Source organism: Ursus maritimus, unplaced genomic scaffold (assembly GCF_017311325.1).
Source record: "Ursus maritimus isolate PB19 unplaced genomic scaffold, ASM1731132v1 scaffold_2, whole genome shotgun sequence".
Lineage (NCBI taxonomy): Eukaryota > Metazoa > Chordata > Mammalia > Carnivora > Ursidae > Ursus > Ursus maritimus.
This window is the reverse complement of record NW_024424452.1, coordinates 93,666,514-93,693,949: the sequence shown is the minus strand read 5'-3', so window position 1 is coordinate 93,693,949 and position 27,436 is coordinate 93,666,514. Positions and strand designations below refer to the sequence as shown.

Below are 27,436 nucleotides of genomic sequence, written 5' to 3'. Positions count from 1 at the left end.
GTCGGCTGTCATTTGGAAGGCAAAGTTACAAAGCCGTAGTGCCAAGAGTCCCTAAAATAGCTGTGCCTGTAATTATGGGGCTAGACACTTCCTCGTCACAAGTATGAGAACATGTCCTTCTTGGAGTTGAATCCAATATGAAGGACCATTGGTGTGGATGATGAAAGGCTTTTATTCTACACTGGGTTTCCTGACATACAGAGGGCTGCTCACCTTAACATTGTGAGATACAATAAAAGGTCGACATGAAATAGTTATCTTGGGTGAGAAGAGTATTGGTGTTAGTATTACCTTTTTTAATAAAATTATCTGTAGTTTCTATCAAAAGCCATCATTCCTCATACTTCTGAAGTTGGTTTGAACACCTGTTTCCCTCTCCCTCTCTCCCCGCCTCTATACATACATATATATGTATGTATACATATGTGTAAGAAGGTTGCATGCGTGTATATAGGAGTGCAGCCTCATGGAGTGCCATGATGGAGCAGCAGCTCCCTCCACGCAGGCAGGATAGAGAATTGTGGCCCATCTTTTGCTTCTTCTGAGGCGTGTTCTGCACCACTAACCGAACCGCCTCTAGGGGGCAGCAGAACACCAACTAAAAGTACAGTGCCTGGGGTTGTCAGGCTTTTCTGGCTCATAGTCCAGCCCTTCTAGGTCCATGATGCAGTCCCCGCCTTCTCCCCTTCACCCAGCAAAATTCATCCTCTTGGCCTTGCCAAGCTGGGGTCCACTTGCCTCCACTCACTCCCTTCTCCTCTGCACTCTTGAACTCTCCTGGTCTACTTTCTACCGTATCAACTAGCTTAATGCTGGGACGTGTTTGCAATTGTTTCCCAAGCAGCTATACTTGTCCTTTTTGGCAGGAACAGTGTTTTATGTCTTTGGGTTTCCCATTATGCCAGGACTGCCCTGGAGGCCTAAATAAATGCTTGATGGCAGATGAAGGTCCCGCAATCTATAGTGAGCGCTTGATACGTATTTGCTAATTTAGTTGTCAAGATGGTCTTGTTTTTGCACAGGAGAAGGGATTTTATTTGTTGCGCTTATTTCTGCAATGGCTACTTTGTCGTGTGCGTTCTGGTTTTGGACTGGAGTGTAAGATGTAGGTGTGATGCAGAGCGTGAACTTTGGTGCCGTAGTTGGAGGAGGGCTCTTCCCCTTCCTGGTTGTGTGCCTTGCTCAAGTGACCTTCTCAGCCTCCGTTTTCTCACCTATGCAATGGGCCTATTTAACCTGAGCATATAACTTTATCTAAACTGGAGCACGTTTGAGAGTGAAGGAGGAGATCTAAAAATACTTATCCTATAGTTTTTTTAAAATATTTATTGACTGAGGAGTGGTTTTCATTTTTATTATGTTCGGCTTGTCTATAAAATTGTTCTATTCAAAAATGGTGTGCAAAAATGGTTTTCAAAATAACGTTTCCTACAAAATATTAAAATAATATACGAACAGGACAAATTGTAAACTGGCTGGCACGCTGGAACAGCAGGTGTAAACCATATGGTGCTTCAAAGAATCAAACCACGCAATGTGTGTAGAGTGTGTAGTGCCGTGCCTGGAACACACTGTGCGTGCAGGAAATGGATATTTCATTTTCCTTCCTGGAAGAAGGTTGGACAAAGAAGCACTCACCACAGACCAAAGACCTATGGGTTTTTTTTTAAAGGCTGCCACCAGGAGGCTGTGCTCCTAGCTTTCCAGAGTCTACCGACACAAGGGATGAGTTTTGTTCAACCCCAGCTGAAAAATACCGAGTGAAGAAGGTTGTCCTGCTTATGTGTAGTCAGATATCTGCCTCAGCAGTAGAGAGCATACCCTGGGGATGCTGTGCATTTTGGGTAATAACTGGGCTGACCTGTGAGCGCAGAGCTCTTCCCTTCACTTGCAAAGTCACTACTCCTTCTGGGCAACTTGCCTGGAAAGCTGGAGCAGCGGGTCCTGGCACCCCTGCTCTGCACCCAGCTCCTCCCGCTTAGAAGCTTGATTGTAGCAATTGTGCTTAAATATTGGGCTTAACCATAAACATAATAGTGTGAGCTGTAAAATATATACCTGTCTTGAAGGTTGGTGTCCCCATGTAACTGGAAGCTTCGTTGCCATTCTGTGATTAGGCTTCCAGGGTTGGGCACACCCCTTTTAGCAACTGTAAATTCACCACTCCTCACCCCTGCCTCCTGTAAGTGCTGTTTTGCTCTGATGAGTGCTCTCAAGCCTGCGTGTTCATTTAACCTCAAGCCCCTCAGAACTGAGGCTTGTGTTTCTGCCGGTTGCTGGTGTGTTGGAGAATTCAGGGAGTGCTCTGTGGCTTCCTGGAAGCAGGGAAGGATCTCCACATGGTCGCTAACCATGTGTGACAGGAGAATCGAGGGCAGGAGCAGGTAGTGGTGAAGGGACAGCCCACTGCATGGCTCCTAACAGGCTCTTCTTTCTCTAGGTATGTGTACATTCCGGTCGGCGGGTCCCAGCACGGCCTGCTGGGGACACTGTTTTCCACCGCAGTGACGTTTGCGTTTGTGAGCTTCTGGCATGGTGGCTATGACTACCTGTGGTGCTGGGCGGCGCTCAACTGGCTGGGAGTCACCGTGGAGAATGCAGTCCAGAGGCTGGTGCAGACCCCGTGCGTCCAGGACAGCGTGGTGAGCAGGTGGCGGGGGGCGGGGGGCAGCCGACCCAGGTGGACTAGGCCTGGGAGGGAAGGCGGTTGTCAGATTCACCCCACTGTGGGCTGTTCTTGCCAGATTGGTTCAAAGTATGTGCCCAGAGGTAGCAGGGTTTTTGTTTTGTTTTTTACACAAGTGTTTTAAAGCAATGCATGCCTATTGTAGAAAAATAAGAAAATTCACACAAGAGGAAAAGAAAAATACCTCTTCAACAAAAACTGTTACAACTATTCTAACTTTTTTCTTTATATGTACGCACACATGTATAACGTCTAACACAAATGCTATTATTCCAGAGACATAGTGTATCAGGACCACCTTTCTATGTCATCAAATCCATTTCTAACAACCCCTTTTAATGGCTACATAGAATTCCATTATATGGCTATGCCATCATTTATTTAGTCTCCTACTATTGGCAGTTGTGTCATTCTAATTTTTTGCAGTTGTCAATCAAAATTGAAATGAGTATCATAACCAGGACAAATTCTTGTATGTAAAATTGCTAAGTAAAGGTTTTTCTCACCCCCCCTTTTTTTTTTTTTTTTGCCATGCATACAGCTTAACTCTTCCTTAACTGCCCTGCAGTCAGAGTGTGCCAGGTGACTTTCCTACCAGCAGTGCACGAGGATGCCCTTGCCAGTTCTGAGTAGTGCTGGTGTTTTTAGTCCCGGCTAATTTGATAGGGACTGTTACTGTAGCATAAAAAACCCCCCCAAAAAACAAAAAATAGCTAAGTACTTAAGTCCCATTCTGATTCCACAGGAAAGTGATTTGGAAAATTAGGCACTTTACACACGTATTTTACACAAATGTTTTATCATATAAAAGTGATATGCAGTGTATTAGAATCTTGTAGGAAATGGTCGGTTCTGAATATGCAGCAGTATGCTGATAACCCTGAAAAAAAGTGGCTAAAAAGAAATATGCTGTCGTCAGTGTTCACGGCAGGCAATAAAACACAAGAAATTTACTGAGCAGTGATTAATGTGCCTAAACTCCCCCAGTATATGCAGCTAAAGCAAATAGATTTCAGAAACCCAAAAAAACCCAAATAGAATACATTTGAGTTTTTTCCTATAAAGATAGCCATAGTAAAAATGGACAGTTATTTCAATAAAAACTGATACAAAGCACATAGCAAAATAACACGTCTGAAGGAATTTAAATATGCTCATGTATGTTTAAAGATAAATATTTTATTCAGTAGTTGTACCCAGCAATCAGCAGGAAAGAAATGTCAGTGAATCTTAATAGAAAATGGAATTTCAATAAAAGTCATGGCTATGTAACACAAAGAAAAACCATAAAAGGTGGTATCATCAAGGTTTCAATCTCTGTCTTCAAATCTGAATAGTCTTCCCCAAAGCCTGAAACCCAATTATCATCTGTGAAAGCCAGAGAATTCTTTTCAGCCTAGGCTGAAGCCCTGTAACACATCTCTCCATTCCTTCACAAAGGGTCTAAAATTAACCTTGAACTTAATGTTAAGCATTGCTCTGTAGACTTCGAGCCGTGGCTTATGTTATTGACAAATTTTGAAAATCTAAAATGTTAAAGGAGTAGCCCAAACTGTGCTATGTAGCCAATGGCTCGTTAATTCTGGTTAAAAATGAAGGCAGTGAAAACACTTAATCACGGGAGGAAGCACGTGAATGTCCGCTCTGCCTCTTATCACAGCTCAGTGCAGGACCTTCGTGTGGTTGCCTCATTTGAGTTCCCACCCACAAGTTAGACGCCTAAGTGTATAGTAATTTTTGAGTATGCGTTTTTTTGTGAAATATATGTCTTGTATATTATGAAAATGGTGTTTAGTGTACATATTTATTGAGAACATATTTCATAAAGCCTATTTTATCACCTTCTGTCCTGACAGCCTGGTGGTTGGTTCTGGCTGTGTAGATGAGGAGCTCCTTGAGTACGAGATCAGGATGAATTACTATTTATAGCCCAGTGGTCGGCTCAGTGTCTGAGTTAGCTACAGTGTTAAGTCAGTGCACAATTGGGTTGATTCCTTTTTTTTTTATTTTTTTTACTTCAATTAGCCAACATATAGTACATCATTAGTTTCAGAGGTAGAGTTCAGTAATTCATCAGTTGCGTGTAACGCCCAGTGCTCATCACATCACGTGCCCTCCTTAATGCCCATCACCGACTTACCTCATCCCCGCCCACCTCCCCCCCAGCAACCCTCAGTTTGTTTCCTAGAGTTAAGAGTCTCTCATGGTTTGTCTCCATTTCTGATTTCTTCTCATGCCATTCTCCCTCCCTTCCCCTATGATTCTCTGCGCTATTTCTTATATTCCACATATGAGTGAAACCATATGATAATTGTCTTTCTCTGATTGACTTATTTCACTCAGCATAATACAATTGGGTAGATTCTTTAGTTGTTCTTCCACTTGTCCACCCAAAGGTCCCCCCCCCCCCATTACTCTGTTTCTTATACAGCTCAGCATAGATTCTGTTCTCCTTCAGAGAAACAGGGCTGACATTTCAAATGTTGTGTAACTTCTTGAATAAATTGTTTCCCCACTTGGGTTACTCTCCCTCCCTCTCTCTTCATGAATCCAGTCCCCATTCTTTTGTCCAAATCCAAATGAAGACTTAATGTCTCCTTAGCACCTAATTTCCTCTGACACTAGTCTCTGTGATTGATCTGATAGTATTTTTACAATGTGAGTTCCCCTCTCCCCCAGGCTGCTCATACACTCTCTCCATGGCATTAATCCTTCATCTGTTTTTTTGAAGATAGGTTGGAAGATACTTGAGTAACAAGGATGATCATACCTTCTTTCCCCATATTTTTTTCATCTTCAACCTCAAAGCTTTGTCTGGAACACAAAATACAGTAGGATTTCTCAGTGTTGATGAAATGGCAGTTGAACATTCACCAGAAGACTAATCAGAACTGAGTATTGTAGGAAGCCCTCTGATGTTCTAGGCAGGGCTGTCCAATTGAACTTTCTGCAGTAATGGAAATGACCAATATGGGAGTCACAGGCCACACTGAGCACTTGAAATGTGACTAGGTGTCACCAAGAAACTAATTTTTAAGTTTATGTAATTTTAATTAATTTGAGTCTAGGTAGCCCTCAAGGGGCTAGGGGCTTCCATTTTGAGCAGCACAATTCCAAAACATACCCCCCATCTAGAAAAAAAAAATTAAAAGAATGTACAATGTGACTATAATTTTAAATGATGTGCATTAATGACGAGGTACCTCGTATATCCAATGGCTACTGAGCTGTTGCACTTGTGTATCTCACAGATATCTCAGACTCAACATGTGTACTACTGAACTCGTGTACCCCATCCCCCCATAATTCCAACTAGCTCCATTCCCTCTAGCATTCTCTAGTTCTAGAAGAGTCATCCTCATCTAGTTACTCAAGGCCCAAACCAGCAAGTCACCCTTTGTACTCTCTCTCCCTCACTTCTGCCTGTATGCACTGTATATTCTGTCTCCTAGGTAGATCTTACTTTTTTTTAAGATTGATTTATTTATTTGTCAGAGAGTGAGAGAGTGGGAGGGAGAGAGAGAGAGAGCACGAACAGGGGGAGCAGCAGGCAGAGGGAGAAGCAGGACCCCGCTGAGCAAGGAGCCTATGTAGGACTTGATCCCAGGACCCCGGGATCATGACCCAAGCTGAAGGCAGATGCCCAACTGACTGAGCCACCCAGGCGTCCCTCCTACGTAGATCTTAATTTTTAAAAATCATTTCCATTTCTGCTAGTTCATCTTAATCTAACCGTTCTTATTTCTTGCCCAGTCTACCAGATTGTTTTTAACTAGTCTCTCTGCTTCCATTTTTGCCTTCTTCAATTCGTTATCCTCACAGTGCTGAATGATGTTTCTCAATAAAAACCTAACTATGTTGTTACCCTTAAAATCCTTAGTGGTATCTCATGATTTTAGGACAAAGCCCACAATATTTAAGGTGACCTACGAGGCCCGGCCTGATCTTGAGCTTGCTACTTCTCCCCATCCTCTCTGCTCCCACCCCTCACTTCACACTCTGTTCTTCCTTCTCTTCATTTGCCCACCTGGCCCCTCCAGCCTCAGAACCCCCACATGGGCTCGTCCATTTCCTGGGATGCTCCCTCCCCTCCCTCCACCTCTATTCATCCTTCAGATTGCAATTCAAGTGATATCTTGTTTGTCTTTTGCGGACCCTCCTAAGTCAATTAGCTCCTGATTAAAAAAGCATTTTGGGCACCTTGTAGGTGATCTCTTCTGTTGTACTTAACACAGTTGCAATGAAATATTTTTATACAATAACCTGTGTAATCCTTACCTCCTTCCCTGAACTGCAAGTCTCATGAAGTCAGAGATCTGTATCCTTGGCGTGTATCACAATGCCTGGCGCAGAGTAAGCATGTAGTAAATACTTGTTAAATGAGTGAATATTTTCTGACCTCACTGAGGGCAGTATAAGAGGAAGTAGGCCCATACAGCAACATGAAGAATATAGATTGAATACTGGAAGAACTTCCTAAGGCTGAGGCTTGTTGAGCATTATATAGGCAGATTATTTTTTTCCATAGCAGCATAGATAGTGATTGGTCTAGTGATGGCAAAATGCTATTTTAGTGCTCAGTGAACAAAATATATATAGGAAAGAAAGAGTTGGGGAAGAATTAGCCTATCTGGTACCCTGCTGCTTTACGAGAGGGGGGATTATTGGTTGTGACTCACTGGGGCACAGAGCCGTAGGAAGCTGACAAAAGGTACTTTCACAAAGCACCGAGCTGGGTGGACAGAGAAGAGTTACTGCTGAAGCAACACGCTTTTTCTCTATACAAGCACTCTCTCAGGGAGCTAGAATTTGTGTCCAGCATTGAAATCTTTTAATAAGTGGAAACATTTTGAAGCATCAGTACAATGACATTACCTCTTGCCAGTTCTCGATGTGTTCTCTCTTTTGAAGGAAGATAGCTTCAGGTTGCTTGTCAGTGATTCCTACAAAGGGAGAATCGACATCTCAAGCAGCTCACCCACCCCCACCCCTGATGCTCATTTCATTGAATAATTTCAGTATGTCCTCCTCCCCCCAGCCCTTGTCTCCTCTTCTTTGCCCCAAGAGTATCCTGCTGAGCTGATTTATAGCCTCTCTGAAGCAGTAAAATTTCTATTTATAGACTTAATTGAGGAAAGGCGCCTCCAGTGACAATCAGGGAGGGTCAGTCTAATGGTTCTGGGAGGGATCTGATGCTCTGGTGTGTCAGAAGGAGCCCAAAGACCACAGCTCTGTGGAGATATCCATTCAGTTTATCTGTTATATTGGTTATTTTGACTTTGAAGATGTAGGTACAGAAATCCCATGAGTTTGAGAGATCAGTCAATTTAAAATTGATCATCCAGCCATTGCACTACTGGGTATTTACCCCAAAGATACAGACGTAGTGAAGAGAAGGGCCATATGCACCCCAATTTCATAGCAGCATTGTCCACAATAGCTAAATCATGGAAGGAACCGAGATGCCCTTCAACAGATGACTGGATTAAGAAGTTGTGGTCCATATATACAATGGAATATTACTCAGCTATCAGAAAGAACGAGTTCTCAACATTTGCTGCAACATGGACGGCACTGGAGGAGATAATGCTAAGTGAAATAAGTCAAGCAGAGAAAGACAATTATCATATGATTTCTCTCATCTATGGAACATAAGAACTAGGAAGATCGGTAGGGGAAGAAAGGGATAAAGAAAGGGGGGTAATCAGAAGGGGGAATGAAGCATGAGAGACTGTGGACTCTGAGAAACAAACTGAGGGCTTCAGAGGGGAGGGGGGTGGGGGAATGGGATAGGCTGGTGATGGGTAGTAAGGAGGGCACGTATTGCATGGTGCACTGGGTGTTATACGCAACTAATGAATCATCGAACTTTACATCAAAAACCGGGGATGTACTGTATGGTGACTAACATAATATAATAAAAAAAAAGCAAACTAGTCTAAGAAGAGTATTTCTATTTGACAGACTCATGATCTTCTGTTTCTCTACTGCTTGGCTTGATGCAGCAAGTGGAGATCAAGTACTTATTGTAGATAAGCCATTTTCTCAAGACTGGAAGCCTTCCTAGACTTGACCGCTTAGGCAGGATCAGTCTGGTTCTTCACTCCTTAATTTGCTCATTTAGGGAAAAAAACATTTTCAGTGCCCAATGTGGCAGACACATTGCAGAACCCTGGAGAACTCTGAGGAAGAGACATGGTCCTCCTAATTTCTTTTTTTCTTCTCATCTCTTTCAGTGCATCAATGCCTATAGTGTACTATCTATCATTGTATAGTGGTAGAGTCTATTGTGAGTCAGTTCTCTACAAGAACAAGGTATTTTATGGGGCCTATCAGGTTAATCATCTTTGCAGTTTCTGCTTTGGAATAAAGAGGCAATAAAGCCATGGAATGAGAGCTTTTCTCTAGGAAGAGCTAAGTGATCTATATTAAAAAACAGTCTTGTCTTCATAAACATCATAAATACTGATTGGCCTAGCATTCCCAGGCATTGCTCAGAAGAAAGGTCCAGGCTAGAGATAGACATTTGGGAGCATAGAGTTGGTATTTTGGAGCCTTGGAAGTGTTTGAGACCTTCCAGAGAGAGTGCAGAAAGAGGAGAAAAAGTGGCAGCCCAGGACCGAACCTGCGGAACACCAACGTTGGAAAGTTGGGTGGAGGAGAAGGGGCCACAAGGGGGAGGCAAATCTAGAGGGTGATTTCACTGAAACCAAGAAAAAGAGGGTATTTCATGGAGGGGGTGGTCAGTGGTGGTGATGCCATTAAGGGGTAAAGTAAGGTGAGGTTAAAGACTGGTTATGTCTTCAGGCCAGGGTGCTAACAGTGGGAGGAGGGAGCTGGGAGACATCTTCCTTGTGCTGTAGGAGGTCATGGTCCAGCTGGAGATGCAAGACATGTGCAGATAGTTGAGAACCAGCGTAAGGCGTTATGTGCAGAGAGACCAGAATGAGTGACAGAGGCAGCTGGTGTTTGTGAGGGGTGACGGTCAGTGTGAGCTAAGCTTTTAAGAATGGTTTATTTAAAGAGCTGGAACTTGAGTAGGACTCTGAAGAATGAAGAGTGGGGCTTGGATAGGTCAGCAGAGAGAAGACAGGCATTCCAGGTCAGGAGACTAGCACACATACAGCCTGAAGTCAGGAATAGGGTTGCCATGGAGGTGAGGAGGCAGACATGGCAGCCCAGGGGTTATGACTCAGGAGAACGGAGGAAAGGAAGCTAGAGAAGCCAAATGGTTTCCCCTATAAAGGTGTTTGAACGCCAAACTTAGAAATATAGAAATGCAAACCACTTAACCAAACAGGAGAGCATTAAATTAACGTATTAATCCCACACGTCAAATTAGCCTGTTGTGCCCGCTTGTTAGCACTCACCCAGGCCTCTCCGTCTGGAAAAGGCAATGTGTGTTGTTATGAACAGTGTGTTCCTTGGTGGATGGCGACCTGTGGGTGCCCCCTCCATTGTCTCCCGCTCCGAAGGGTCATTAACGATGCAGGAAGCACACTGCACAATTCACTGCTTACACATTTTCTTCTCTGTGGGAATCTGAACCTAAGCCTTAACCCCTCTGGTCTAGGAGGTGGAATGTGGCAAAGAATTCTACCTCTTAGTCAAATATGTTTAGCACGGCAGAAGCATTTTCACACGTTCTTTTTAACCTTCCATTACTGAGTCTGCTCTCTGGCGGAGAGAAGGCTTTGAACTAGAGCCAATTTCCAGTTCTGCATGGCCTGGTGAGCTCCCCAGGTCTGGCCCGCTCTCGGACTTCTGTGGCCTTCCTGTCCCTGTCAGGTTAGGCCTGAGCAGGGTGGGGTCGTCCTCTCATCATCACTGCTGCCATGGCGCTTCTGTCGTTCCTGTCAAGCGCACAGCACAGTCTCCCGGCCTTGGGGATTGTAACCTCGGGAAAGAATACTAAGCCAAAGATGAGATCTATCACTTGAATGTCAATTGTTGAAATAGGCTTTTTCAGGTGGCTCGCGGGTTTAGATTCATTACTTGCGAGTCCTCAGTGCCCGCATCTACAGCACGGATAAGTGCTGCTTACTCTAGTCGCAGCCTAGCGCCCAGCAGCTCTCTGTGGATGAGCTTAGGGAAAAGCAAAATCTTACTGTGTACGTGCTGAAGCTTTGGTTGTGTCTTTCCAAATCCGGGTCTCCAGAAAACCCATTACTCTCTGAAGGTAGCAAAGCGTGAGTTTCCAGTGTTTCTATTATCAATAGAAGGATGAAATTAGCCCCCTTTTCCCAAAGAATAATATGCATGTACTTTGTGTGATATATTTCTACAATATGTATTTATTTACAATGTATACTTAAGCTTTATGTGCAATTAATATTCTGTATATGTGCTGTAATTGCATAGCACATATATGTAATATATGTGTGTGTATATGTATGTATACATACACATATGTGTGTATATATGTATGTATACATACATATATATGTGCATACATATATATATGTTTGTGTGTGTGTGTGTGTGTGTGTGTGTGTGTGTGTGTTCATTTTATAAAGCTCTGAGGAGTCAGAGATGTTCAGGACTTCCAAAATATCTCACATTCCTCCCAAGACCTAGAAATAAACACTGCTTTAAAAAGCCTATGGAGCAGCTGCTGGCCTCATTTGAGATGAGCTGAGTTGGTATCAATGTACTGTGATTGCCAGAATGTATTGAAACACAATTTAAGGGGGCTTCTGCTTTTTCCTCTGGTCTGCACCCTAGAGTCTCTCCAGTAGGCTGGAGTAAGAGCTGGAATGGCCACTGTCCATCCCCCGAGGGGTGGCAGGAAAGTGTCTCATATAAAAGGTTCAGGACATCTATCAAATTGACTAGGCCACCATTAAAAGTAATGATTTTCAAATCATTCCACTGTGAAGAAAGATGGAAAGGAATAAAGAATAACAGATATAACAAACATTTATTTTTATTTAAAGGTACATAGCAAACATAGAGAAATGCATAGAAGTTTACACACTCCAACATTAATGGTGGTTAGCTTTTTACTAACAGGATTCTTGGTGATACTTATTCTCTTGGTTTTACTCATTTACATTTTCAGCCTTTTCTACAGTGCATATGTACTGTTATCTGATTAAAGGTTGTTGAGAGTAAAGGGTACAGGATGGATCCACCCTCAGGACGCTTCGCTTAGCTGACCGTGGATGCTTGATTCGTGTTGGAAATGGAAGGACCAGACTCTCCTGGGGCCGTTGTAGCCGCCACCCTTTGCCAGGAAATAAACTGTACCAGATCCTGCACAAGGATCTTTCCCATTTATTTTATGTAAGCATCACAACCACCATGCAGGGTAGGTGTTCCTTATCTTCAGTTTTGTAGATGAGGAAACCTACAGGCTGGGAAGGTGTGTGATTTGTGTAGGAACACACGGTTAGTTCAGTTAGAAAGGGAGTCAAATTCAGGTATACATAATTTATTCTAAGCATCCTTGATACCAGATAAGAGACATCTGCTTTGATAGACCTTATACACTTATTCATTCACTTAATTTCTCCTTGCTGCTTGTGTACATTTGGCATTAGATTTTTTTTTTTTAACCAGCAAAAATGGGGTTTCTCAGGAATAACAAAGAATTGCAATTTGAGACGAGCAAGCTATGGCCAAACCATTTGGCATTAGATTAATTGACATTCCAGCCCTCAGTTGTTGGACAACTTAGGTTTTAGTTGTGGCTTCACTCAACCTGTCTATGGAAAAATTGGTCCGAGTGAAATGGGAATGCTCACAAAAGCATTTTTACCCAATTACGTCATGTGGTTTCAATAGTAGCTTTATAGGTAAGTACTAGCATTATCCCTGTTTTGCAGTGGAAATGAATGGAAACCCAGGAAGTTTAAGAAATATGTGTTCATGGGTCAGAAGTCAAATCGTACTGCAAGGCTTTCTTGAGATAAATGAATCTTTGGTCTCCATTCCTCCTGCACATACGTCCTTGTCCTCATCAGCAACAACTTCTAATTCTCTTAGTTGTTTCTACATCTACTTCTGCCTTTCTAAAGTCTATTCTCGTATTTCTTCACTTATGAATTATAAGTGTTAACTGCTTTCTACCTGAGGTTTTTGCATCTGAAACGTCCTCCCAACTTCTAATAGAATAGCGTCTCTATTTTTGGCTAAGTCAACACTTGCTGTGTACATTCTTACCACGATGTTCAGTGTGGCTCACTGCCAAGCCAGTTAATATGCTATCGCTGAATTTCCTTTTTAGTCATCTCTTTCCCCATCTCAGATTAAGAATAACCTTGCCTCTTTTTGTTTGATTAGGAGTTTACTATCACCACTTCTTTCCAAACTCCCCAGTGAAATTGAGAAATCCCTCAGAATAGTATTTTCCGGGTAGTCAGATGTGTTTGGAAATCTGTCAGCTCTCTTCTTTTCCTGGAGAACCTCTCCTGAAGCCCTTCCCTCCTCCCGTCCCATCTGGATCGTTTCCCTTCAGATAGGCGGTACAGCTGATATCCTGACATTTCCCTCCTCTTCTCTCCTGGGCTGAATTCCTGTGTCGTGGGCCCTAGAACTCCTTGTTTTCTCCCCTCCCTTCGATTTGGGGGAGCACATCCTTCAGTAGCTGCCTTAGAAAAGCACCGTGGGTGATACATGTTTTTTGAGACCCTGTATTTCCCAAACTCTCTTGATTATACCCTCACCTTTGATTATCGGAGCACTGAATTTTAAGGTTGAAAGGTAATTTCTCCTGCAAATTTTGAAGATGTAATTTGTCTTCTCGTTTTTAGTTTTACTGTTGAGAAATGCCATTTTGGTTTTTGATTCTTTGTATGTCATCTGTTTTTCTCTCTGGAACCTTAATGAAACTATCTTTGGTATTCTGAAATGCCACTGTGCCTGTTGGCCGTGAGTTTAGAGTGACTCTAATGCAGTTTATTGATTTAAAGAACCTTGTTATCACCTCATTCATCATGGGGGGTTAGGGGCAGAGAAGAGGGAAGCCCCAGAGTCTGTATGCCCATTACCCAGGTTTTTAACCAACCTTCCTGTTTTCTTTCTCCGTAGTTTACTGTTGCCATCTGTGGTATATGGTGCCTGTAATGGCTAGGCCTTCTGGGGATCTATCTGGTGTATGAATGACTCCTGTCTTTGATATCTACTATCCATGTGTCTCAGTCCTGCTAATTCCTCCATCTGCTCTCTGTCTTATAAAAATGGGTTGATTTTGCTCACTTGCTTTTCACTTCTATTCCATTCCTTGCCTGTAGATTTATAACTTTTCCAACAAACGTTTGCTTTTTAAGGGGGTTTTGAAGGGAGCAGAGATATCTACTGTGTTTAACTGGATGTCACAGAACAGTTTTCTCTGCTATTGGCTGAATTATTTTGGAATGCTTTACCTGTTTGTCAGTTTTAGATTTTTAAATTTTTAAATATCAAATTTGCTTAAAAGCAGGACTTGCTCTAAGCTGTTGTTTTTGTGTTTGAACAGATTATAGCTGCGGCCACATCTGTCACATTTTAGGCTTATTTAATAGTCTCACAGGACCTCAGTACTACCTGGAGAGGAGGTCCCCAGTGCCATGAACAGTCATAACTTGGGTGTGATGGTCATCTAGCTTCTATCTTCCCACCTGTATGCCTTGACTCCTTACTTAGAGGAGATAGCCAAGGTCTTAGGTCATTAAGTGGAAAGATTCCTAGATTTCCTTCTTTTATTCTTTTATACTTTTTTAATTTATGAAGTCATTCATGACCATATGCTCTTGAAAAAAATACAGATAAAACTGGAGTCCTCTAAGACAGCCACCCCACTCCCCACCCCAACAAACACACTTTGCTGTCTTTCTTCTTCCATGAGAGGTAACCATCGTTGTCAGATTGGAGTATAGCCTTCCATACATACCTTTACTACTGTGTGTGTTACAATAAATATATAAATATTCTAAAATTTGTGCTTTTTTCCTCCTCATGGCATGTTTTGAAGATGTTTCTATATTAGTGTATGTAGATCTGCATAATTGGACGTGGTATGGATATATAATGTATTTAGCCATTCTTCTGTTGTTGAAATTTTAGGTTACTTCTAATTTATTCTTTTGCAAATGCAGCTGCTGTGGAGACGCCTAGATATGCCTCCTTGTACATATGTGTAAGTATTTCTTTAGGACAGATACCAAGAATAGAATAGAGTAGGAGTTGGCAAACTATGGCCCATGGGCCAAATCTGGTCTACTGCCTGTTTCTGTATGGCCTGCAACTAAGAATGGTTTTTATATCTTCAAACTGCTTTATTCAGTGGTCCATACTTTCCTTACTGATTTGAAAGATCATCTTTAATATATAGTAAATATCCAAATATACATAAGTTCATTTTTAGGCTCTGTTCTGTTGTATCGATCTACTTGATTCTTCCTATTTTAAATACTAGAGTTCTATAGTATGTCTTGATTCCTGATATGGAAAGTCCCATGCCTCTTTTGGCTCTTTTTCCAAATTACATTGGAATTTGGTATTTATACTGGAATTTGTTAGATTTGCATTAAATTGTAGCTTAATTTGGGTTGAGTTAGTATGTCTGTGATGCTGTCTTTCTAATCATGAATAGTTATGTATTCGAGTCTTCCCTCATGTTATTACATAATGATTTATCATTTCTCCTTACAAGTCTTGGACACTTTTTTGTGGATTATTACTTTTGCATAGGAAAGATGCTGATTTTTATTTTGAGCTGATCATTTTGCATCTATCCTGTTTAAACCTTTCATTAGCTCTAGTAATTTGTCAGTTGTTGCTTGTGAATTTTCTAGATTGATGGTCACATCATCTACAAATGATGACAGTTTTGTCCTTCGCAACAGATTTAACCCTCGCTGCATTCAATTGTCTTGTTGTATTGACTGGGTCTTTGAGTATGATTTTGAGTGGTAGAGGAGAAAATGTCTTTTTCTTGAAGCTAGTGGGAATACTTACTCTGGGTTTTGACATATTATCTTTATCAACCTAAAGAAGCTTACTCCTTTCTTTTACTAGTTTTTTTTTAAATCATGAATGAGTGTGCAATTTTACCTTTTATTGGCATCTATTGAGTGATCAGAAGATTAATCTCCTTTATTTAATCTCATGAGTTACATGAATTTCTAATATTTTCAATACTGAATTCTCCTCCCATTCCTGGGATGAATTTTACTTGATTGAGAGAATTCTTTTAATCATTCCTATACTCAATTTACAGCTATTTAATTTAGAATTTTTAAGGTAATGTGCAGAAGAAAGATCAACTTATGGTTTTCTTTCCCTCTGTTGGCTTTTTATCACTTTAGTATCAGGGTTATACTAGCATCATGAAATCAGTGGAAGCTTCCCATGGTTTTTTAATCCTCTGAAACAGTTCCCATGGAAATTGTCTGTTCCTTGGCCATCTGGTAGAACTTGCTCATTAAGATCATCTGGGCAATTTTTCTTTGAGCATAGAGTTTTGACCACTCTTTCAGTTCTTCTGTGGTTATGCTTTTTCAGGCCATCTACTTTTTCTGTGAGAATTTTGGGTAATTTATATTTTCTAGATACTTTATGTTTCTCAGCTACATTATCAAATATATTGCTATATAATCTCCAAAGAGTTTTAAATCTTCTGTATATTATTACCTCTTATCGTTTATTTGGCCTTGTTTTCTTAATCATACTTGCCAACATTTATTCATTTTACTATTCCTTCAATAAAAGTTTTTGGTTTACATCAATGAAATTTTAAAAAATTTTACTGGTGTGTTAAGTTTTACGAATTTTTGTTGTTGCTGATTTATTTTATTCCGTTGTTGGTGAGCATGGCCTTCATGATAACTTCTTAGACTGTATCTGTCTTCCTTTGCTGGCTTAGTTTGTATTCACTTTTGATTATGGTCCACTTGTGTATGAAAATTACATGTATTCATTATTCTGTATATCTGTCTGTGAGACAGGCCTAATAATTCTTTCATTGTGATAAATTATACATGACATAAAATTTATTGTTTTAACTGTTTTTAAATGTACAATTTAGAGGCATTAAATTTATTCACAATGTTGTGCAGCCCTTACCACCATCAATCTCCAGAACATTTTAATCATCCCAAACAGAAACTCTAAACCTATTAAGTAATAACTTCATATTACCTCCTTCCCCCGGCCCCCAGAAACCACTATTGTACTTTCTTTATGAATTTGATGATTGTAGGTACCACATATAAGTGGAATCATGTAATTTTTTTCCTTCTGACTATTTCACTTAGCATAATGTCTTTATGATTCATCCGTGTTGTAGTGTTGTAGCGTATATTAGAATTTTTTGTCTTTTAAAGGCTGAATACTGTTTCATCCTATGTATATCTCATTTTGTTTATCCATTCACCCATTGACAGATATTTGGGTAGTTTCCACCTTTTGCCTATTGTGAATAATATTGCAGTAAACACTGGTATACAAATTTATCTGTCTTTTGATTGGAGAATATAGTCCGTTTACATTTTCTAAAAAAGTTTTTATTTAAATTCCAGTTAACATCCAGTGTAATATTATTTTCAGGTGTACAATATAGTCATTCCACACTTCCATAAAACATTTATAGTAATTATTTGTAGGTATGGACTTACTGTTTCTATTTTGTTAATTCTTTCTAGCTGTGTTTTATTCCTTTGTTTCTCTCTTACTCCCTTTATTTGCGATATGATAATTTTCTGTAGTGGTATGCTTTGATTCCTTTATCTTTTGTGTATCTGCTTTATGTTTTTGCTTTGTGATTACTATGATGCTTACATAAAACATAACAGTCTATTTTAAGCTGATAACTTCTATTGCATGCAGAAGCTCAACATTTTTACACCTCCCTGTTCTGTTTTTGATGTTACAATTTACATCTTTTACATTGTGTGTCTATAACACATTTTTGTAGTTGTTATTATTTTTAGTACTTTTTCTTTTAACCTTTATATTAGATTTATAAATTATTTGCCACCACCATTACAACATTAGAGTGTTCTGAATTTATATATTTACCATTTCCAGTGACTTTTATATGTTTTCCTATTACTAATTAGCATCCTTTTGTTTTAGCTTAAAAATCCCTTTAACATTTATTATAAGGCTGGTTTAGTGGTGATGAACTCCTTCAGCTTTTGTTTGAAAAACTTATTTTCTCTCCTTCATTCTGAAGGACAACTCTGCCAGGTAGAGTGTTTTTGGTTGGCTATGTTTTTCTTTAAGCATTTTAATTACATTGTGCCACTGCCTTCTGGCCTGTAAAGTTTCTGCTGAAAAATTTGCTGATAGTCTTATGAGGGTTCCCTTGTATGTAACAAATTGTTTTTCTTATGCTGATTTAAGAGTCTCTCCTTGTCTTTAACTTTTGACAATTTAATTATAATCTGTCTCTGTGTGGGTCTCTTTAGATTTCTTATTTGCTACTTCTTATGCTTCCTAGATCTAGATGCCTGTTTCTTTCTCCGGGTTAGGGAAGCTTTTGGCCATTATTTTTTTGACTAAACTTTCTTCCCCTTTCAGTCTCTCTTTTTCTTCTGAGACCCCTGTAATATGTACTTTGGCTGCTTAATGGTATCCATAAGTCCCTTAAACCATCTTTATTCTTTCCATTCTTTTTTCATTTTCTACTCTGATTGGATAAATTCCACTGACCTGTCTCTGAGTTTGCTGATTATTTATTCCACTTGACCTAGTCTGCTTTTGAACCCCTCTATTATATTTTCAGTTCTGTTGATATATTATTAAGCTCTTTGTTGAAATTCTCACTTTGTTCACACATTACTCTCCTGGCTTTGGTGAGCATCTTAATGACTATTATTTTAAACTCTCAATCAGGTAAAAATCACTTAGATTTTTCTTCTTCTTCCTCCTCCTCCTCCTCTTCTTCTCCTCCTCCTACTTCTTCTTCTTCCTCCTCCCCCTCCTCCTTCTTTTCCTACCCCTCCCCCCCTTCTCCTCCTCCTCCTCCTCCTCCTCCTCCTCCTCCTTCTTTTTTGTTTGGAACACATTCCTCTGTTTCTGCATATTTTTTGACTCTCTGTGATGGTTTCTTTGCATTATATAAGAATGCCATCTCCCCCAGTCTTGATAGAGTGGTCTTATGTAGAAGATGAACCACGCCAGTCAGCCTGGCCTGAGCTTCTAATTTTTATCTCAAACCTTTATGATTGTCCAAGTTTAAGTTACCTTCTTTATTCTTAGTGGCCCTCTTAGTTGAAAGTATGCTAAGACCTATTAGTGTCCCATAGGGGAGGATTATAGTCAGCACTTTGATACAATATGATTAGAATCAGACCCTTGAACAGCAACTGGGAGGGTATGTATTTAATCCCCTTTGCAGGGAAAAACTGGGAGATGGGAATTTTTGCCTGCTCACCCTGTACCAGGACTTGTAGTATGGTCTCAGAAGGGTGCTCCTGTACCCCTTAGGAACTGCTTGTTTGTTTACCACAGTCCTCTGGGACTTGTGAATGGAAGCCCCATTAGCTATCTGAGCCAGATCACTGGGGGACCTGTTCCTTGGGCAGCAGCTGCAAAAGCTGGTATGCAGGTATGATTATTGGCTCCTCCCAGGGAGATACTAACAACTTAAAGTGAGCTGGAGGGAAAAGGTGAGGGAGTTTCTATTAGCTTCCCAGTGTCCTGGGAGCATCACCATCTGCCTCTAGATGTGTGCTAAATTAAAAGCGTGACTCTCAGGCAGCAATTTTTTAAAAAGATTTATTTATTTATTTTGGCTAGAGCGAGACAGAGCATACAAGAATGGGGGGAGGGGCAAAGGAGAGGGAGAGAGAATCTCAAGCAGACTCTCTGCTGAGCATGAAGCCCGACATGAGGCTGATCTCATGACCCTGATATCATGACCTAAGCCAAAATCAAGAGTCCGACGCTCAGCCAACAGAGCCACACAGGCACCCCTCAAGCAGCAGTTTTTAAAGTATGCAGATCGACCTTTTTCAGAGAAAGACCAGGAGTGTTGCTTGCTCCCTCTGTGGGGGAAGAGCTGTGACCAAGTGCTCATGTGCCCCTTAAGAACTGCTTCTTTGTTTGCGAGTCTTGCAGGTCTTGTGAACACAAACACCTTTGGTTTTTCAGACCTAACTGCCTGTTCCTGTGGTGGGAGTCTTAAAATGTGGGGTGCTAGATGGGGGTTACAAATTTTTGTTCCTCAGAAAGAAGCTTTGAGTTGGGGTTTTTCTCCCAATTGTATGATGCTGTGCTGGGGGTGGGCTTTATGACAAGAGTGTGTCTCAGCTTTGCCTACCTGTTAAGATGTGGGTATTTTCTCATTTGTCTGATGTGTAGGAGTTGCTCGGCTAGTTTCTGGGTTTCTTTCAGTGTAAATCGTTCCATGTATAACTGTACGTTCAGTGCATCCATGGGAGGAAGGAGAGTGTAGGAGCCTCTTATGTTGCGTCTTGATAGCCTCTCCTATTCTAAGATTGTTTTGCCCATTTAGGTTCCCTTGAGATTCCATATTAATTTTAAAATGAGTTTTTCTATTTTTGAAAAAAATGTCATTGGGATTTTGTTAGGGATTGTGCTGAATCTGTAGATAGCTTTGGGTGGTATTGTCATCTTAATAATATTAAATATTCCAATCTACAAATATGGGTGTCTTTCTGTTTCTTTTTTAAGCAGTGTTTTGTGGTTTTCACTATGTAAGTCTTTTCCCTCCTTAAATTTATTCCTAAGTATTTTATTCTTTTTGATTATTGTAAATGGAATTGTTTAATCTACTTTTCAGATTGTTCAGTATTAATGTATAGAAGTGTAACTGATTTTTGCATGTTGATTTTAAAAAAAAATTTTTTTATTATGTTAGTCACCATACAGTACATCATTAGTTTCTGATTTTTTATCTTGAAACTTTGCTGAACTTTTTCATTAGTTGTAGCAGTTTCTTGGGTTTTTGTTTTGTTTTGTTTTGTTTTGTTTGTAGAATCTTTAGTACTTTTTACATATGAGATCATTTCCCTTGCAATCAGAGATAAATTTTGCTTCTTTCTTTCCAGTTTGGATGCTAGGCCTATTAATTTTTATTCAGCTATTTTATATTCTTACTTTTGATCTTTTAGGTGTCATTTTCTAGGGAGATATGCTAAATCTCCTACTATAATGGTGAATTTTAATTATTTTTTTAAGTTCCAGTGTCATATTAAGCCATATTGTTCTTGAAAGTATTGAGCTTCTGAAATTGACACTTGGTCAATATCTATCAACCATTACTAAAGGAACACATACATGAAGTACTAGTTTTTGAAGTATTTCAAGAAATAAAAACATTTCTTGAAGATCTACTTTGTATCTGGCACTGAAGAGACAAATATCTTGAAGATTTCATTCTAGAGGAGGGGACACACACTGCTACACTGAATGTAGCAGGGAGCATGAAGACGTTGAGTTAGAGCAATGTGTGAATGACTGCACTATATTTATTACTATACTTACCAGTGTCTGCCTAGGATCAGTTACTTAATGGCTCTACTCTTTGGTTCTTCCTTTGTAAAATGGGAATAACTTTTTCTACTTAGGTAGCAATATAGGTTAAGCTCCTCACATAGGGAATTTTTTTGTATCAAAAACTGTGTATCTAAAACATATAGATTGATACTCTCTATCCCATGGGTTACCGAAACACAGAAAATGGGTGGCTGACTCTGTCAGGGTTAGAATAGCCTACGTGGATCAAATACCATTGTGAACTAGGTCTATGAGGACTCTGATCTTGCCCTGGGCCAGAACCTGAGCACTGTTTGGGCTGGTCCAAAGCTGTTGGTCTCCTGACCTGACATCGAGCTGGAGCTTGAAGAAAGAATTAGGAGGATACATTCCCAGTAGAGAAAACAGTTTCTGCAAAAGAAGTAATGTGTGAAGTAATTTTAGAGATGTACGAGTGTGTGCCATGTTGGAAGAACAGTGAATAGAGCTGTGTCATCAGTAGAGTAGTAGGAGGTAAGGTTGGAAAGTAAAACGAGGGCTGATTGTAAAGGGCCTTCTTTGGATTTTAGTCTGCAAGCGATGATGAACCACCGAGATATTTTGCACAGTGGAGGGACATACTCGGTGTGCTTGATGAACCAGAGGGGGAAAGGCCAGAGTATATAACATGCCAGTTAAGAAAGAGGCTTCTGCAAAATCCAGAGCAGAGACGTGAGGACTAGAAGCGAGGGCGTATTGTTACAAGAGCAAGAACAGAGTGAGACAGTATTGTTGGCCATTCCAGAACTTTTGACAGGACCCTGGCTCCTCAGATATGGCTTAAGTTCTCTGATTATACCAAGAGCCAGTTGTTTGCTTAGTTATTTGAAAGTCCTCTGAAATTCCTTTATATGCTATGTGGTTTTTTTAAATTTAAATTTTAATTTTAATTATTTTTTTATCATGTTATGTTAGTCACCATACAGTACATCATTAATTTTTGATGTAGTGTTCCATGATTCATTGTTCGCTTATAATACCCAGTGCCCCTTGCAATACCTGCCCTCCTTAATACCCATCACCGGGCTAACCCATCACCCCACCCTCCTGTCCCCTCTGAAACCCTCAGTTTGTTTCCCGGAGTCCGTAGTCTCTCATGGTTCACCTCCCCCTCTGATTTCCTCACCTTCATTTCCCCCCTCCTTCTTCTAATGTCCTCCATGCTATTCCTTATGTTCTACATATAAGTGAAACCATATGATAATTGTCTGTCTCTGCTTGACTTATTTCACTTCCAGTTGTGTGGATTTGGATGCTAAATTATAGCCGCTGCTGTTTTTAATCAAGCAGGATATCTGAACTGTGGAGCAGGTGACTCGTCCACTTAAGCAAAACTGGCTTTGTCTTTGTCACTGCAGTATTTGATTCTCTCTCAGGAGCATGCATTGCTTAGATCTCAGGAGCAGAGATTGGAAAATGTAAATAACTTCATTGACCAGATATATTTTGAAGCTCCATACACTTAAAAGGAGGAAGGAGGTGTTGCTTTCAAGTGCCTTCATGTATTCATTTGGCTTGGATATAGGATGCAATGGAACATTAAGAAAGTCAGGAGATTCTGTAACTTATTTAGGGTAAAGAGAGAGACAGGTGTTAAGTAATTGCTGAGCGCACACAGAGTGTGCATGGGTCTTAGGGGATACAGACTGAAGGACAGAGCTCACCATGCTGGGAGGAGCATGAGAAAGAGGGGATACTTGTGAAATACAGACTTCTAAATGGAAATGACCAAAGTGCCTTGGCAAAGGAAGCAAGGGGAGCAGTGTCCTGGTGGGTTGGTGCAGGATGGGACAGGAGTTCAGGTCCTCCTGAGTGTTTTGCTCTAGCCACCCTTCTCTTTCACAAGAGCTATAATGTTTCTTTGGTTGTCTTTGGTCTCATCTTTACAGCCTGTGGGGTGTCTACCCTTGTTTGCTCCTCCTGGTCTCCAGCAGTATCCCCCTTGCTATTTCCTTGTTCATCCTCTCTTACCCTCTGGTTACCATTTTTATTAGAAAATGAAAGACTTCAGTGATTATATGGAAGAACTGTGTCCAGCTGCTCAAACCCACCCAATTTCTTTTTTTAGCTTCTCCCCATTTAAAAATAAACAGTATCAGGTCCCACTTGCCAAGCCTTTGTCAGTCTCCAGCAGCCATTCCTCCGGCCCATCTGCTCCCCCAGATGCTCAGCCTGTCCCCTTCTCCCAGCTCGGCCCCACATGCAGTCCCTCTGTGGACAAGTGCGGGACCCACCTCGCACAGCAGCCTGCGGCCCCACCGCGCCATCTGCCTCCCACCCTCGCAGATGCTCTGAGAGTAACTTCTGACCCAGATTCCATGGACCACACCACCCCAGCACCCAGCTGGTTTGCCCCAGCCTCAGTCCTGTGATTTCCAGGGACAGGATGCTGACTGGAAAAGAGAGAGGAGTTTCCATAGAGACAAGAATATAGACAGGAGCTACCACCTCACAGCAGGAAATGCAAACTAGTTTTGTATTTTAGTAACAATTTAGTTCTGCCCTAAGGTTTACTTTGTTTGGGTTAGTTCCTCGCCTTCGGAAGCCAGTGTCTCAGAGAGAAGTTTAAAGCACTGCTAGACGGTCCTTATGTAGTATTCCCACACCCCACCTCTTGTTTCTTCCATCAGAGACCCCAGACTCAACAGGAATTAGAGCTCTACCCTGGGCCTGACCTTCCAGGTGTTCTAAGGGGCTTGCTGTATCCAGGCCCAAAATCCAGTACCTTCTCTTGGGCCTGAAGAGTGGGTTATATCAACATTAACATGGAGAGAACCCCCCCCCCACAACCTTTCATTGAAGTCAAGAGTCCCTGAGGGAGAACTGGTCACCCCAGCATAGGAAATGATACTTTCTGACCTGCTTTGCCTCCCATTCTTCCTCTTTCCTCTGGGTCTGAGTGGTGTGAGGGAGAGGAACCTTGGAACTGGCGCTACACCATGCCCGTCTGTGGTCGGAAGCATAGGAGGCGCCTCCTCTCTCAAGTTTGATGCCAGGGGGTAGTGGGTGGGCTCGGGAGGGCCACACTGGGGCACTGTAAAGAGCACTTTCCCTGCCCTGGGATGCCTTTCTCTGGGCACCAGGGGAAAGGGGGCACATTTTTGGCATTGCTCCTACTGAGGGAGAAAGGAAGGTGCTATGTCCCCACAGGCCAGGAGGGAAGTTGGCTTTACAATGAATGTAGAAGAAAACATTTGACCCACACTCAAGAGGCACTGTTGACATTCTGGGCAGGACAGTTCCGTCTCACACACTGCAGGATGTTTACTATCCCTGGACCCTGCCCATCAAATGCCATAATTTTGATGTCCTTGAGACAATCAGAAGTGTTCAGCAAGTTCTAAACATCCCCTGGGGGCCCATGCCCTCCCGGGTTTTTGCCTCCAGGACTACCATCGGATTGCCATCCCCTCATCTATCTCCTGGGAAGGGAGCATGACCAGACCAGAGTTCTTTTTTATTCTATTATATTTGTGTTAAAATCAAATTCTGTTTACCAGTCATTGGCTTATCTGATCAATTGGCAATTCTTATTTTTATAACTGATGACTCTTCATTGTACACTGACTTATTTCCCCATTTGGCTCACAGTCCCTCATATACGTTTTCCTACCAAGGGGGGTTTTAAGCATGTCAGCCATGACTACCATACGAGGCATGGTCCCTGCGCATGGACAGACAGCCTGTATTCTAGATGTGAAGGACCACAGGAGTGATGACGACAATTGCTCTAGGATATCAGAGGAGAGCGTGTAGAAGAAATCAAGAGTTTAAAATGGGAACCTTGGCCTTATGTCCCTACACATTCAGAAAGTTGTATTTGTTGATGGATCTCGCCTTCCCCATGTGACTTTTTCCCTCCTAGGACCCCTAAGTATGGAACCTACAACTAGAGTATCAACCCGTGGCTGAGGTAGAGAGAGCCTCATTGTCAAACTGGCACCTTCTCTAACGCGTCCAGGGAATCCGAAGACAGATGAATTACAGCTGAGACTCACATGTCCTTTGTTATTATTAATCATGCGTTAGCCACACGGGCCCCTTTTTTGGGGGGGCTGGTGGCCTATCATTCTGTTTTCCCACTGATTCACAATGAAGAGAAGTAATGCTCAGCCGAGTTTGCTGCTTGTTGGCAAGGCTAATTTTGTCAGTTCAGAGGGTGGGGCTATTAGTTAAATCAGGTTTTTGGATTTTCTTTATCATCACCTACTTTGTCTCCCACCTGCTCACCCTGGGGGTAATCAAGAATTGCCTGTGAACATCTTGATTTCTTCTTCGTATCTTTCTACTTCATTGATTCCAACAGCCTACACCTTTTGCGTTCTTGCTTAGTTTTTGCAAAATTAACTCTTTATAAAAATTGAATTGTAGTCCTTCGTTTCCAATTTTAGATGTCCTCCCTTGTCTCTGAGAGCAGAGGCTCCTTCATATTTGCGGTTATTTTGACTTTTCTTTTCCTCAGCAGAAATAGGGATTTATTTGAATCACGTAGAAAGTAATCACAGAAGCAAAGGAAGAGCCGTGGGAACTACGGCCTCGGGTGCTGGAAAGAGAAGCCCTGTGTCTCAGGCACTCATTCTCCCCTTCACCTCCTCCCTTGCTCTGCCCCTTGCCCCTCAGCTCTGCCTCCAACTAGCCTGGCCCTTGCCCCAAACTAGGTTACCCGGCACCACAGCCTTGCTTAGAAGTCCAATGCAAAGAGTGTTTTTCTCTCTTGGTACCTCTCAGTCGATTATTTAATAATTGTAATCATTTCCTGTAAAAGGAGAACCACTCTGAGCTTAACCAAGCTATGTGCATTCTCTGTCATTGACATTAATATGGAAAAGATTGCATGGGGCCTTTGAATTCCCCTAACAGGATGTAAGGTTGGAGGACACGGATGGGGTTAGAACAGAAATGGTAGAACATCTGATTCACCAGGTCCCTTAGAAATCAAATGTGTTATCAGTGGTCCTGTACACGGAGAGACTTATTTGGACACATTTATGCCAATTACAGCAATTTGTATTTTCATGATTTATTATTCTGGGTTTTCCCCCATCTCCCTGCTTCCTCTCACCCGGCCTCCCCAGTTACTGCTAACTGAGCCAGTAATACCCAGAAAATATCTTCTGCTCTAAAATGCAAAAACCAGTAGATTAATGTCTCCTTATCCTCAGAGGTGAAGAGTGCTGAGTTACAAGCCTGCTTTATCCCCTTTTCTCTTTCATTACCAGTTTTCATACTGTGTAGCTATCTCTTATCTGGTCTTGCTTGACAGCATCCCTTGTACGTGCTTGTGGCCTCTTAGAACAAGGGAGAGACTAGAGGTCATCTTGTCTGGTAGCCTCTAACCAGGGACATGTCAGCATCATCTGAGAGCTTTCCAGAACAATCATGTCCAAGCAGATGAGTCAGTCAGTGCCTGCTACACAGCTTATGCATGAGAAGGCCACACTTTCACATGTGGTGGCAGTAACACCATGCTCCGAGGTGATGCTGGAGGAGAATGCCATGGATGGGGACGTATATGGTAGCAGCTGTATCTGAGCATATAGAACAGAACCTGGGATGGTCAGGAGAGAAAAAAGGAGAGGGAGTCAGAAATTCATTTCTCTAGGTTTCAAGAGGACACTGGCCAAGGCTTACACAGTGGCCCCAGATGGCAGGGTTGCCAGAACTAAGTAACCTCCCTGCTGGAGACACCCTCTAGCTTAATCCTTTTTACCCATTAGGAATTCACATTTCTTTTTTTTTTTTTAAGATTTATTTATTTATTTGATTTTTTAAATGTTTTTTTGTTATATTATGTTAGTCACCATACAGTACATCCCTGGTTTCTGATGTAAAGTTCGATGATTCATTAGTTGCGTATAACACCCAGTGCACCATGCAATACGTGCCCTCCTTACTACCCATCACCAGCCTATCCCATTCTCCCCCCCCCCCCGAAGCCCTCAGTTTATTTCTTGGAGTCCATAGTCTCTCATGCTTTCCCCCTTCTGATTACCCCCCCTTTCTTTATCCCTTTCTTCCCCTACCGATCTTCCTAGTTCTTATGTTCCATAGATGAGAGAAATCATATGATAATTGTCTTTCTCTGCTTGACTTATTTCACTTAGCATTATCTCCTCCAGTGCCATCCATGTTGCAGCAAATGTTGAGAACTTGTTCTTTCTGATGGCTGAGTAATATTCCATTGTATATATGGACCACAACTTCTTAATCCAGTCATCTGTTGAAGGGCATCTCGGTTCCTTCCACGATTTAGCTATTATTTGAGAGAAAGTGAGTGAGTGAGTG

The 27,436-nt window shown here is 41.5% G+C and overlaps 1 protein-coding gene across 5 annotated transcripts in view; it reads left to right on the top strand.

Annotated features, from left to right (window-relative positions):
* HHAT (hedgehog acyltransferase) overlaps positions 1-27,436 on the top strand; it is a 302,265-nt gene that overhangs the window by 220,574 nt on the left and 54,255 nt on the right. For all 5 annotated transcript variants that reach the window (XM_040636378.1, XM_040636380.1, XM_040636379.1 and 2 more), the window contains one exon: positions 2,441-2,642. In XM_040636378.1, coding sequence (XP_040492312.1) covers positions 2,441-2,642 — 202 coding nt within the window. The remainder of the gene's footprint in view (positions 1-2,440; positions 2,643-27,436) is intronic.